Genomic DNA, 12671 nt, shown 5'->3' on the forward strand with positions numbered 1-12671 from the left:
GCAGCCGGAATCATCTTACATTCACGATCTGCATTAATCAGTGAGTTCGAATGCTTGGTATGTGCAAACGACTAAAGTATCTAGCCACCAAATACAATGCTTCACCTATTTACTCACACCAATACAGTAGTATGTATCTTTCTGGAACATAGTCCCGCACTTCTTGCCATCATCACCCAAAACTGTATTCCACTCGTACAACTGCTTCGGAGTAATGTCATGATCCTTGGCGAAGTCAACGCAGTTATCCCCATCCTTGGCCTTGGCGTAGTCGCTGCAGTTGTCGGGAATGCTGTTCGACTGAGTGGGAGACGGGACGGCTCCGCTTGTCGTTGTGGAGGTTGTAGTCATACTGGTGGGCTCCGCACTAGAGCTTGTGTCTGTATCGGTGGTTGAAATCTGAGAGGTCGATGTGCTCGTGGGGGTTGGGCTAGATTCCGACGAAGAAGTCGACGTAGAAGTCGAAGTCGAAGTGGAAAGCGGCGTCGAAGGCGCCGGCGTACTAGGCACAGCCCCCGAAGAGGATGAACTCGCCCCAGACCGGCCGTCCATACAATACCTATACTCCTTGCTGAAATTGCAACTGGTAGAATTGAATTTCTGCTTGTTCAGCGACGGATTCCACTGGAGCAGATCCGCTTTCGATATCTCCCAGAATGCCACAGCCGCTTGGCAGTTACTGTAGCCCGTGAAATTATATTGTAGCTCGCGCCCATCGACAAGGCTCTGGCAAGTTTTTAATGTGCCTGGGGCGATGGGACGAGGGTCAGGGTTATTCATCGGCGTGTAGGTTGCATCAGGGAGATCACCCCAGGGGATTTTGGAGACAGAAGGCATGTAGCCTGGGGCACCAGGATAATTATCCATGTCTTCGACGGGCTTGACGCAGTAACTGCGGCCAGCTATAAAGTTTGTGCAGCTGGGTATGTCAGTTATGCTCTGGTAGAAGGGGAAGGGAAGAGTTCGGGCTCACTTCTGGTTTAGGCCCGGGTTTAAGATGAGGAAATTACCACGGCTGATGGGGAAATTCTGGACGATTGTGTCACAGGTTTCGTTGCTCTTGGGCGTGTAATACTCGCCGCAGTTCTTGGTGCTGTTTTTGGCGAGGTTGGTCGGCACGGGGACGGCCGATGAAGCTGTGGGCGAGCCTGTGGCAGAAACAACAGAGGATGGAGCGTGGTATTTCTCTCCAGGCTCGTCCATGCAGATTTCTGTGCCGATGGTGCGGTTGAAGTTATAGCAACCGCCGTCAATCCAGGGGTTGTATGAGCGCAGTTGGACAGTTGTGATATTGTGTTCCTTGCTGATACTCTTACAGGTGTCTCCCTTTCTAACAGTGTAAGTAGTACACTGGTTCTGGATGCAGAGGTTACCAGATTTAGGGAAGTTAGCGCAGTAGGCTTGGAGTTGATTGTCCATGAGAAGTTGGAATGTGGCGACGCTCTGTGACTTGGAGACCGACTCGCAAGTGTCTCCATCCTTGATGGTGTACTTCGTGCCGCTGCAGGTACTGGCCGTTGGGGTCGCTGCTACGGATGACGCGGATGTGCTGGAGCTACGGAGCATTAGCTTTCGTTTAGGTGATATGTCGAAGTTAACATACATATGTGGAAGAGACATCGTCGGGCTGGCAGTCACCGGGTACCCTGTAAATCCGCAAGACGAGGTATAGCTAGGATACGCACTCGAATACACATCGGGCCCGCTGCCGTAAGGGTACTTGGCCTCGTTTCGAAGCTTCAGCAAAAGACACTTGTTGCAGTCGTCGCCGCCGTTCTTGGTGAGGTTACCCAGAACTATGTTACAGTATTTGCCTTCGTTCTTCAAGCAGGTCTGGTGGAAGTTGAAAAGAAGAGTGTCTGCGAACTCAGTGATGGGATACACCGTGCCCCAGTCGTTTGTGTAACTTACGCCGGAGCATCCGGCAGCCACAGAACGCCTGTATGCTTGCAGCTCGTCGCGACAGTCGCTGGTGCAAATTGTCTCAAGACCATGACGCGAGTAAAAATTGTTGGAACTTAGACTGTGCACAGCGGGGATGCAAGAAGTCAGATTGGTAGTGAGCGCGTCTGCACACTGGTCGTTGTAGTCGCTGACGGAATTGTCAGGAACGGGCTGCCAACAGGTAATGAGTGTGGAAAGAGAGAAAAAAAGAGTGTACCGCGCAAGCGGATTAACGAAAGACATGGTCGGAAGCATGGGCGGGTAGTTGGGGGACTGTCCGAGGCGGACAACTCCCTGTACAAAAGTATTTGTATATGGATAGTGCGAATTGATAAACATTGGCCCCATCATCCTGCGGCAGCTTCAAAATGCGATGGGCCGGACAATCTCCCTTTGGGGTAAGATGCAGCTTCTCACGGGATCTTTACCCACCATGCGCTCCACATCTCATGTCCACCTTGAGCCTCAGCCACTGAATCTGTCGATCGTGGGTCTGAGAACAGTCCTATGCGGAGTAGTTGCAGGGACTGTTCACACTGGTGCATTTGGCCCCTTCGTTCCTCGCACATTTTGGCCCCTTCAGTCCCGCGTGAATTATGCAGAGATTCAGGAGAGACCCTGCACGGTGACCTCCGTATCGTTCTCGGCTCATGGTGAAATTAGAGTGGAGACAAGCTGATACAAGCTAAAGTCACAGCCTCATGCGTGGTTTTGCTTTTGGCCCCGAAGTGATCGGCGATCAGGCACGATTAGGGCTTGATTGGCTGGCCGCCCATGGTTCACCAAGACTGCTCCCGCTGTCCCCATTGATAGAGCTGTAGTTGTTGTAGAGAGAAATTTTGGAGAGATCGGCTGTCCCTCGCTCGAGCTACTCTTCCTCGCGAGTTTGATAGTATTTAGTCGTCCACGGCCGGCCCTCCCTCACGGTGCTTCACCCCTGTTCATCATTTCATCCATTCCTTCATTCATCTTTCGTTCATTCATTCATTAGCAATTCCCTCATTCTTTTGTCCCTCACCATGGCTCGAGGGTTATTGAGCCTATTCTTTCTTTTATTCTTTTTTTCAAATACTATTGCCGACTTGACCGACCTTACCGAAGACCTGAGCACCTCCCTCAAGGCTCTCTCTGACGACAAGTACAGCTGCAGTAAGGATAAGCCATGCGAGAATGGAGCCTGCTGTGGTAAGAATGGCGTCTGTGGCTTCGGTAAAACCTACTGCGGTACCACCGGCAAGTCTCCCAATGATGCCTGCTGGAGTAACTGCGATGCACATGCAGAATGCGGCAAAGATGCAAAAGTCCCTGGTACCGGCTGTCCTCTCAACGTCTGCTGTAGTGAATTCGGCTTCTGTGGTACCACCGAGGAGTTCTGCGGTGATGGGTGCCAGAGCAAGGAAAACTGTAAACAGCCTGACTCCGGTGCCTCTTCCGGCAATGTCCAGGAGCGCATCATCGGATACTACGAGGCGTTCAAGTATGATTCGGACTGCCAGGGCATGAATATCAAACAGATACCCGTTGAGAGTCTAACTCACGTAAACTGTATGTCCCCCTGCTGATTATTATCTGGGCTCAATTACTGATTTTCAAAAAAGACGCCTTTGCTTATATCGACCCTGATAGCTACGACATTGGGCCCATGCCAGACGTCGACGAAAAAACCCTGAAAGACTTCACTGCTCTTAAGAAGCGCAACCCGAACGTGGTTCTTGGTGTTTCGCTTGGTGGCTGGACCTTCAACGACAACAAAACAGACACGCAAAAAGTCTTTGCCGAGCTCAGCTCCTCGAAGGACAACCGGTCCAAATTCATCGACAAGCTTCTCTCCTTCATGCGCCACTATGGCTTCGACGCCGTAGATATCGACTGGGAGTATCCCGGCGCTCCTGATCGACAGCCCGAAGACTGGGACTCCAAGGACGATGGTAAGAATTACGTGAAGCTCATGCAGGACATTCGGAAGGCTTTTGACGACCAGGACCTTGAGTATGAGCTCTCCTTCACTGCCCCAACCTCGTATTGGTACCTCCGCTGGTTCGATATCCACGAAATGGTCAAAGCTGCAACCTATATGAATCTGATGAGCTACGACCTCCACGGTGTCTGGGATTCTAGCAATCCCATCGGTAGCCACGTCCTCGGGCACACCAACATGACTGAGATAAATGAAGCCCTAAACCTTCTTTGGAGGAACGACGTCCCCGCTAAGAAAGTAAATATGGGTCTGGCCTTCTATGCGCGAACCTTCGAGCTCAAGGACAAGAAATGCGACAAGCCCGGCTGTGCCTTCAAGCACGGCGGCAAGAAGGGCGCCTGCACTGACACTGAGGGCATCCTGTCCTACAATGAGATCGTCGGAATTATTGCCGAGGACGACATCACCCCGGTCTATGACAAGAAGAACGCAATCAAGTATCTCGTCTGGGATGAGAACCAGTGGATCTCATACGACGACCAGCAGACATTCCAGCAGAAGATCAAGCTCTTTAACGAGAAGGGTCTAGGCGGTCTCCTGATCTGGGCTATAGACCAGGATACCCGGAATCTAGATGCTCTTCGTGGTGTTCTGTACCCCAAGGACGTTATCATGACGGACAGCATGAAGGACGATACCAGCTACTGGGAAAGTCAGCATCCGGGTGACTGCAGAACTACTGAGTGTGGTAAGCACTGTGGTCCGGGCACCATTGAAATGGACTCGTTTGGATGTCCTGACGGCTCGGGTAAAGGTGACTCCCGTATCTGCTGTCCTCTGGCTGCTGCTCCTGATCCGAAGACTTGCCACTGGCGTGGTGGTGAGAGTGGAAGCCTTTGTAACGGGCAGTGTCACGGTGGTGAAGTGGCCCTGGCTTCTGCTGTTGATGGAGGCAACGGTCACTGTTCAGATGGTACTATTACTCCCTCTCATTATCCTAGTTTAAGTTGATTAACTTTCCTAGGACGTCAATTCTATTGTTGCCCTATCCCCGAAGTTGCTGCTGGTGGCGGGATTAATTGTGGCTGGAAGGATAAGTGCTCAGACGACCAAGAACCCTTGACTTTTGCCGGAACATTCTTGTCAACTGTCTCCGATGTGTTGGATTACACCGGCTTGGTCGGCCAAGCCTTGAGTGATTTCCTAGACGACGTCGACATGGAAAACGAGCGGCAATATTGCTGCTCTAAAGAGGAAATCAAGAACTGGAAAGACTGCTACTGGGCTGTATGTCTTATCTTATATCTAGCCATGGGAACGACTTTAGCTAATCGGATGACAGGGAAGAGGTGGACGATTCGCTGACAGCTGCGACGACAACCACTGTAATACCGGACACGAAGTTGAACTTACTCTTAGCCCTTATGGCGAAGGAGAGGACTGTTTTCCCACGTGAGTGATATTGGGTCGGACTCCAACCCCGTACTAGCTGACAGCAAGCAGTGCCCGTCAGCGAGCCTTCTGCTGTACGCCCAAAAGTGGCGAGTCGTTGTTTATGCCAGTTCCTTTGGAGTATCTCTTTGAGAACCCTCCGGAAAATGCTGATGACCCGGATTTCAATATCCAGGTCGACGACACCTGGGGCACTGGTGACGTTCAAGGTGATGCTGACGAGGAGCCTGATGTGTGTAACCTACGTACTCTGCCGTAATGGACCAAACATAGCTAACGAATTTAGGATGCTGCTTTCGGATTCGTGGTTATTACTGCTCCTGACGAGGTCCAGGTCAGCTTGGACAAGCGTGATGGCTCGCCCTGGGAGCTGATGGACTGCCCCGACACCGATAGCGAAGAGGAGCACACCGTCCGCATGATCTGCACGGAGTCCAGCGAGGACAGCAAATGTGACCACATTCATCGTGGACAGGGTGTTCCTGGCACTATCCTTCAAATGCCCAATCGTTGTGGCCCCGGTCGGTATGCCGTCGCAAAGGGACTTAAGGAGTCTCGGAACCAGACCCTCCCCGGACATCTGAACAAACGTGACCTTATTGGGAAATCTGTCTATGACCTGACATTTGACTATGATTTCAAGCGTGTCCCTCGTGACTACGGCGACGCCATGATGCGGATTGACTTTAGTAACCAGCCCGGATACTGGGACTCTGTTGTCGACAGGCCTGGTGGTAGTGACGCCGAGCGAAAGAGCAAACGCGCAAAGCGAGATGAATCCGGCTACCAGAAGAACCGTAAGCGCTGGCTCGAAGATGAATGGCGAGATGCATATCATCATGGTGGTATAGAGCGCCATGAGATCCACAGACGCTGGTTTGGTGAAGATATTATCAACTGGCTCGGTCAATTGATCTTTGTTGGCGAGGCCGAGGCCACCAAGGAGCTCAACCACAAAGTCAATGAGAAGGTCGAGCTCATTCTCATAGACCAGCAGTTCGGACCGTGCCCTGTTGGTCCGGCCCAGGCGCAGGCGAACATTCGATCCACTATCACAGCTGAGATTGACGTCGAGACCTCCTTCGGTATCACCATCATCACCACCCTTACGCAGGGAATGGATCTCAGCAGATCTTACCTCTACTTCCGAAATGCCGGAGAAGTCAATGCCAAGTTTGAACTTGACGCCGTCGCCTCCCTTACCTACTCTACCGGTGATATCAAGCTGCTCGGTCTCGACGACTTCCCCGGCGCCACTTTCCGTGTCCCCGGAGTCGTCACAATCGGCCCTAACCTCGCCGTCTATGCCTCAGCAGACGCCTCTCTTGTCTTAGCGGGCCACCTCGAAGCAGATGTTTCACTTGCATCGTGGGAAATCCAACAGACATACCCTCAGAACGATGAATACCCAGAACAAGCCCTCGACGAGCCCGACCGCGAAGCTAAAACCATCGGCAAGCCCTCATTTGATGCCTCTGTCACTGCCAATGGCGAAATTGCCTTGCATCTCAAGCCCACTGTCAGCTTTGGAATCGACTTCGACGACCGCTGGAAGGTGCCTCGGTGCGCTGTTGATCTTGTGTTGGACGGTTACGTGATCGGACACGCAGAGGCCCACTACTCACTCAATGGTGACAACAGCTGCCCCTTCAGCTATGGTATTGATGCCGGCTCGACAATGTATGCACAGCTCGACGCACCCGATGAGTTCGGCTGGGGCGATGACCTCCGTGTCACACTCGCTGAGGTGCCCAGGAAGCAAATCACGCCTTCGACTTGTGTGGGCGACAGTGGTGACAAAGATAAGCGGGCATGGATGGGCTATGAGGCTATTAATGCCTCTACAGAAGATGTCTCCCCACACAGCCGGGGCCTCATGCCTATGCCGGTGTCTCATGGGCTTGCCAAGCGCGACACACTTACCCTCGGACCTTTGGTTACGATTCCCGATAGCTTCCTTAACTGCCCTGGAGAAGGGGGCGGGAAGAACTTCTGTGTGATGTGCTCAATGTTCGGCAAGGAGAGCAGCGACAATAAAGGCTCGAAAAGAGAGATTCCGCCGCTATTCCGCCGCGACGAAGACGATTCCTGCCCTTACTATCCGCCTGGTGATGACGAGAAGTGTACCGATTCGGACTCGTCGCTTTTTGCACGCGCGTCAGATCCGAATACTGCCAAGAAAATGACTCTCAGTTTCCTGAGCACGAAGAATAAATTTACGTATCTGAGATATCCCAGGTGTAACGCGAAGAACAATGGGCCGTCGAGTGTGGCGAAGGTAGGCTCCCATGGTAATTGTGTTTTTGAACGAAAAGGGAATGCTAACGAGTATACAAAAGTGGTATCTTCCTGAGTTCATGCTCTCTAGCTCAACTGATATTAACGACAACCGACGGTGCTCGGCAAAGACAACCAAGGAGAATTCCGTCCAGGGAGCGAACAATGTCTACTACGTGGATGGAAACTCGGATCTACCCGCTACGGCCTTCCGCTCGGAGCACGTCTTCGAGGTGCACCTGGTCAGCCATTTCCTTGAGTGGGTGTGTGGAGGAACAAAAGAAGCCAAGTACGGGAATCTGAGGAGCAAGCTTGCTTTCCCTAAGGATTGGAAGCCTGCTGATTCTACTTGGTGCAATGAGGTGTTTGGAGGTAAAAAACCCAGGCCTATGTGTAGCAGATTGACATAAACTGATGGCATTTGTACAGGGTCTAGTGGTGGGATGACTTGGTCGAGGAACAACGGCCCCAAAAAGAACTGGGTCCAGCATACGGCCGACGTCCTAGGAAGTGCCTCCAATACTGACCTGCTCGTTCTCTACCACGACTCGCCCAACGGAGTTAAGAAGGTCATCACAGAAGGAAACCAGCCTGATCTCGATATCAATCTCGCAGAGAAGGGTCTAGCGGACAAGATCATGATGAGCGCCACTGTTTTCGACTACATCCGAACCCTCAGCGACAAATGGACCAAACCCAGCCAAGACATCGAATTAATCTCCGACGAATTTGACCATGAATATACCCGCCAATACGTCAACAGCCCACCGTCGGGCAAGGCGCTCGAGAAGCCTAAGGCCCCCCGCGATATCAAACATTGGGGTCTGCGTACCCTATGGGCCTATTGGATCGACAGGCACCTAGACCAAATTGAAAAGGTTCAGAGCGGATGGCACCAAGTCGCTAAAACAAGAATGGAAGGCAAGGGCCAGAACAGCCCAGACGCGAAGAAGTTTGCGTCTCAGACTATGACGACGGGCGACGCAGCGGTGGGCAAGTTCAAGTTCCCACAGAAGAACTTGGGTAAACCGCTCCCTGGTGATCCGACGAGTTCATCGAATGATAAGAGTAGGTACGGCATGTGGGGAGACAATCAGCTAGGAAAGCTCGGCCTGTAGTAGACCTTATACTATTGTTCCGGTGTATATATGTATAGTTGTATATATCAAGTGGCCAGAGTTGACACTCGTGGTACTTATAACTTGTACCTTATTAGTTGGTTGGAATTGGAATTAAGCCCTATGTAGGCCTCGCCAAACAATTTCGTCGGCGTCGCGCACGTCGGAGCATCAAAAACGTTGGATTTCGCCGTGTCTGTATATCGTGCATGGAAAGAGCCGGATACGACCTGGTTGGAGACGCAAGAATACATCACGCCGCTGGGACTGGCGTTGATAAAGACCGCAAATGAACGAATATAAATGATGTCGTAATATTAGCCCCATTCCTTGTTATCAACTGGGTAATATGGGACTTCTCCTTTGTTAGGGTGTGACCCACGTCACCATCGTCTGCTGAGTCCCTCAAATAACTAACTTATGAATCTGAGAAATTTGCGATCTCTTGGTTCTTCGGAGCCGCTCTAACATGCCCGAGAAGCTGCTTTAAAAAAAGCTGAATATCATGCGCCATACAGGGAACGCGAATAATGGAATCTCGAGAGTTGATGCCACCAGAAGAAATAAGGGTGTCTTGCAACGCCCTAATCAGGGTCCCATTATTGGTTACCTAAAAATTCCTTTTAAGAGTTGGCGTTCGCTGAGCAACTAAAGAAGCACGTCGTATAGGTTCACACCCGTGCGAGGGCCATGCAAAGGCTCGAAGCCAAGCAGCATCTCTCTGTAGTTCCACTCTTTGTCGATAAAATGAATGGTGATAGCCATAAACGCTTGCTGAAACGGACTCATCCAACAATCCAGAACAAGCGATACTTTGACATCCCTGGGCAAGTCGTCCAACTGCGAGTCCTGCTAGGTAGTCACCGCGTCACGTAAACGCCGGCGGAGTGTTTTTGCGGACTGGATCTTCAATTTTGAGGGTCGGAGTGGATCGGATTAAGCAGGCCTTAGAAAGTGGGGTCTTTCACAATTTTGAAAGGAAGTTGTAGATGAGTGATTGTCTTCAATATAAACTCTCCAACTTCAAACTTAGTGTATTTGTTCGAGCGGAGCGATACATCTCTATGGGCTCTTTGCATCGAATCAGAGATAAGTACTTGGTGTGAGGCTCGTCTCTTGCCTTTACGGCACGAAGTAGACCTTGAATGTTTACCTATTGCGCTTGTTCCGTGCGACTTATGTTGCGGGTGGTCAAGTAATGTCGAGTAAGCCCGGCAGATAACTTTAAGCCGGCAGTTCCGCCACCTAGTTGAAGTGTTTCCACACTTCTGTAGAGTGAGATATCACCGACTATTTGATTCTCGATCGTCCGCCTCTATATACGAGTTGGCTATATTCAGTCTCGAGCCACTAGGACAATATGCGTAAATCATGCAAACGTGCATTAGATAGATGGATGGGTATATATATACATATATATATATGTCAACAACCAGTATTTTTTGTATCACCCTGCGAACATGTGACGCCGATAATTTACAAATATTACGAACCGTGACTAATCATTTTTATGTAACTTACGCATTATATTAACTTTGGGTATTTGGGTCTACCCACGGGTACCCGCCCCGTCTATCGTTCCCCTCATTCACTTCTTTAACTCTTTTTGACTCTTCAAATACTCCCAAACACCCAAGTCACCATGTCTGACTCGGATGAAGATGACTGGCAGCAAGTGCGCACCTACACTGACCATCTTGGTCACCGCGTGGTGCTGGAGCAGTTCGTCGAGCCAGACTTCCCTCCAGATGACGTACACTTAATTCCCTTCCAGGTCTACAGCCTTGTTCCCCTGGATGACGACCACGAACAGCTCCGGGAATACCTGATGCAGAGCTTCATTGATGAAGAGCTCAAGCCTTTGTTCGAGATTTATTCATACTGCCCGCCCGACGCCTTCGCCTGTATTGAGCATAACCGCCGGGAAATCGCCCACCGCAAGCAGCTACACCGGTCAGGGGTCGAGAATCCACCCCCGCTGATTCCGAAATTTCCCCGTCGTAGCGATGGCACGCTCGGTGGGTTTTGTATCCTAATTCGATCTCACAGCTATCGACTAGGCCAGGATGAGGATAGGCTTGCTGAGGCGGGCGAAGGCCCAGACTTGCTCTACTTCAACCGCTCGTTTTCTAGCACGCGCAGTGATGTTGACGAGGCGCAGCGTATATCCGAATACGACGATCTCGCACAAGAGGCATTTGAATTGGCCACCGAGCGTATCACGAAGCAGTTTAACATCGGCCAGATCCTTATGCTTGATATCTTCCTGAACACCGGTCGTCCTAGCCTACAATACGCCTTGGATGTGGATGAGGGCGAGCCTCCTAACTCGAATCCGCCGCCAGAAGAGCAGATTCGCGACCAGTTAGGCCAAGAAGCTTCAGTCGGCGGCTTCTCTCTTAATCCGGCATTCCAGATTTCTCACGATGACGACATCGTAACGGTCACCAATACTCCCAAGGGAAGCGTCCCTGATATTCAATACGTTGTCCATGCGCTTTTTCTCGCCTCTATCCGTGACACAGCAGGGCCCTCCCTCCTGGAAAGCACAGCGCGCCTCTTCACAGCGGCAGTTGTCTCCTACCTCCCGGCCAATAAAACCCTCGATCTCAAATTCTACATCCCAAACTCCCCTTCCTGGTCGGCCATCCGCCCCGCCCAAGCCGAAGTTCTATCCCACCAAACCCAAGAAGGGGACCAAGAAAATCCCTTCCTTATCGGGGCCCTGCACACCTTTTCCGCAGGCGACGAACAACCCCCTACCGCACATCGCTTCACCCCCCAACGACCCGACAAATATTTCACCTCAGCAAAAGCGACGGCCAGCACGCCATTTCGTCTGTTCACAGTTGCGCTCGATCGCGCCAAGTTTATCTCCGAGGCCGGGGTTTACTTCTACATGGCGGACTTCGATGCGTCCGGGGATCCGGACCCTTACTTGGAGGTATGTCCCGATGATACGCAGATTTTCCGGGGCGTGGATATGAGTACGGTTGCCGGACGGTTGGGGCTAGTTGTTCTTGACGGATAACTGGTTTTGTTGGGTGGTTTACTACATGTACATGTCTTGTGGAGATACCACTAAGCTGCAGTATTTTCACCATACATATCGAACTCGGAATAGAATGCGATGATATGAAAAGCTGACGGCACCGTTGGGATATATCGGTGTACCTTAGAAAGATATATACAAACAACTTTTTTCAATCATATATAGACAGGATAATGTCTGGCAAGTCTTGGCTTTCCCTTCGGGTGACCCGCGGGTCACAGCCAGGTCTAATTCCAAGGTTACTTCTTTGACCACGTTCATTTAGAAGATAAAGAATTAATTGGTTTTATTCTTTTTGCAGTGAGATTTCTGAGACAATATCAACCTTGGAACATGATACGTCCAATTTTTTTCTGCCCGTTTATGCATCACCTCTTCTTTCTGTTGTCCACACCTATATCTGCCAACTGATCGACGACGCTATCTCCTACCTAGGTAGTAGGTAGGACTGGTAGATCGCAGGGCATGCATTTTATTGACTCTCTCTCGTGTCTCGACACCATGATTATGCCCGGTTATATAATCACAATGATTTCCCGCTGTGTATAATAAATCTGATTAATTCGTTTATACACTATAGTAAAATTCGGAAATAGATTACCCCTAGGACGCTCACCATTCATTCGATTCTCGGCCCGTACCCGCAACCACGCTAACCCCCCGGGCCGTATTAGGTTAATCCAAAATGAAACCCTGTATAGAATGTATTGATTGGGTTTCTTTGTCTCATGAGTCACTCTAAATTACCTAACAGCAAGCCCCATTTTTCTATGCAAGGATTAAGAACGGGATGCCATGGCATGGAGTACAAGGTAAAACTCTATCTTTGTTTCGTCAGGTATATAGTATAGCAACGTAATCCAATCGTCGTCCCAGGGGTGCCCAGGTGAAAGCAGAGGGCAATTACTCC

At 50.7% G+C, this 12671-nt stretch overlaps 3 protein-coding genes across 3 annotated transcripts; 2 read left to right on the forward strand and 1 right to left on the reverse strand.

Moving 5' to 3' along the window:
* Positions 1–105: 105 nt before the first annotated feature.
* Positions 106–2187, reverse strand: PENARI_c006G03589 (LysM peptidoglycan-binding domain-containing protein; the record flags this gene model as incomplete). Its single annotated transcript, XM_022630259.1, has 4 exons — positions 106–919; positions 974–1555; positions 1604–2092; positions 2162–2187. 4 exons carry the CDS (start codon positions 2185–2187, stop codon positions 106–108), a joined length of 1911 nt encoding a protein of 636 aa, XP_022489799.1.
* A 776-nt stretch (positions 2188–2963) lies between these two features.
* PENARI_c006G04418 (uncharacterized protein) lies at positions 2964–8709 on the forward strand (the record flags this gene model as incomplete). The annotated part of the gene is made up of 8 exons (XM_022630298.1): positions 2964–3489; positions 3543–4835; positions 4887–5149; positions 5205–5314; positions 5366–5546; positions 5601–7592; positions 7654–7963; positions 8021–8709. The coding sequence occupies 8 exons, from the start codon at positions 2964–2966 to the stop codon at positions 8707–8709; spliced, it is 5364 nt and encodes a 1787-aa protein (XP_022490047.1).
* Positions 8710–10351: 1642 nt separating this feature from the next.
* PENARI_c006G08239 (uncharacterized protein) lies at positions 10352–11740 on the forward strand (the record flags this gene model as incomplete). Its single annotated transcript, XM_022630480.1, has 1 exon — positions 10352–11740. The coding sequence occupies one exon, from the start codon at positions 10352–10354 to the stop codon at positions 11738–11740; it is 1389 nt and encodes a 462-aa protein (XP_022489742.1).
* Positions 11741–12671: the final 931 nt, after the last annotated feature.

The sequence above is a fragment of the Penicillium arizonense genome (genome assembly GCF_001773325.1).
Source record: "Penicillium arizonense strain CBS 141311 chromosome Unknown PENARI_contig006, whole genome shotgun sequence".
In the NCBI taxonomy this organism is placed as follows: Eukaryota; Fungi; Ascomycota; class Eurotiomycetes; order Eurotiales; family Aspergillaceae; genus Penicillium; species Penicillium arizonense.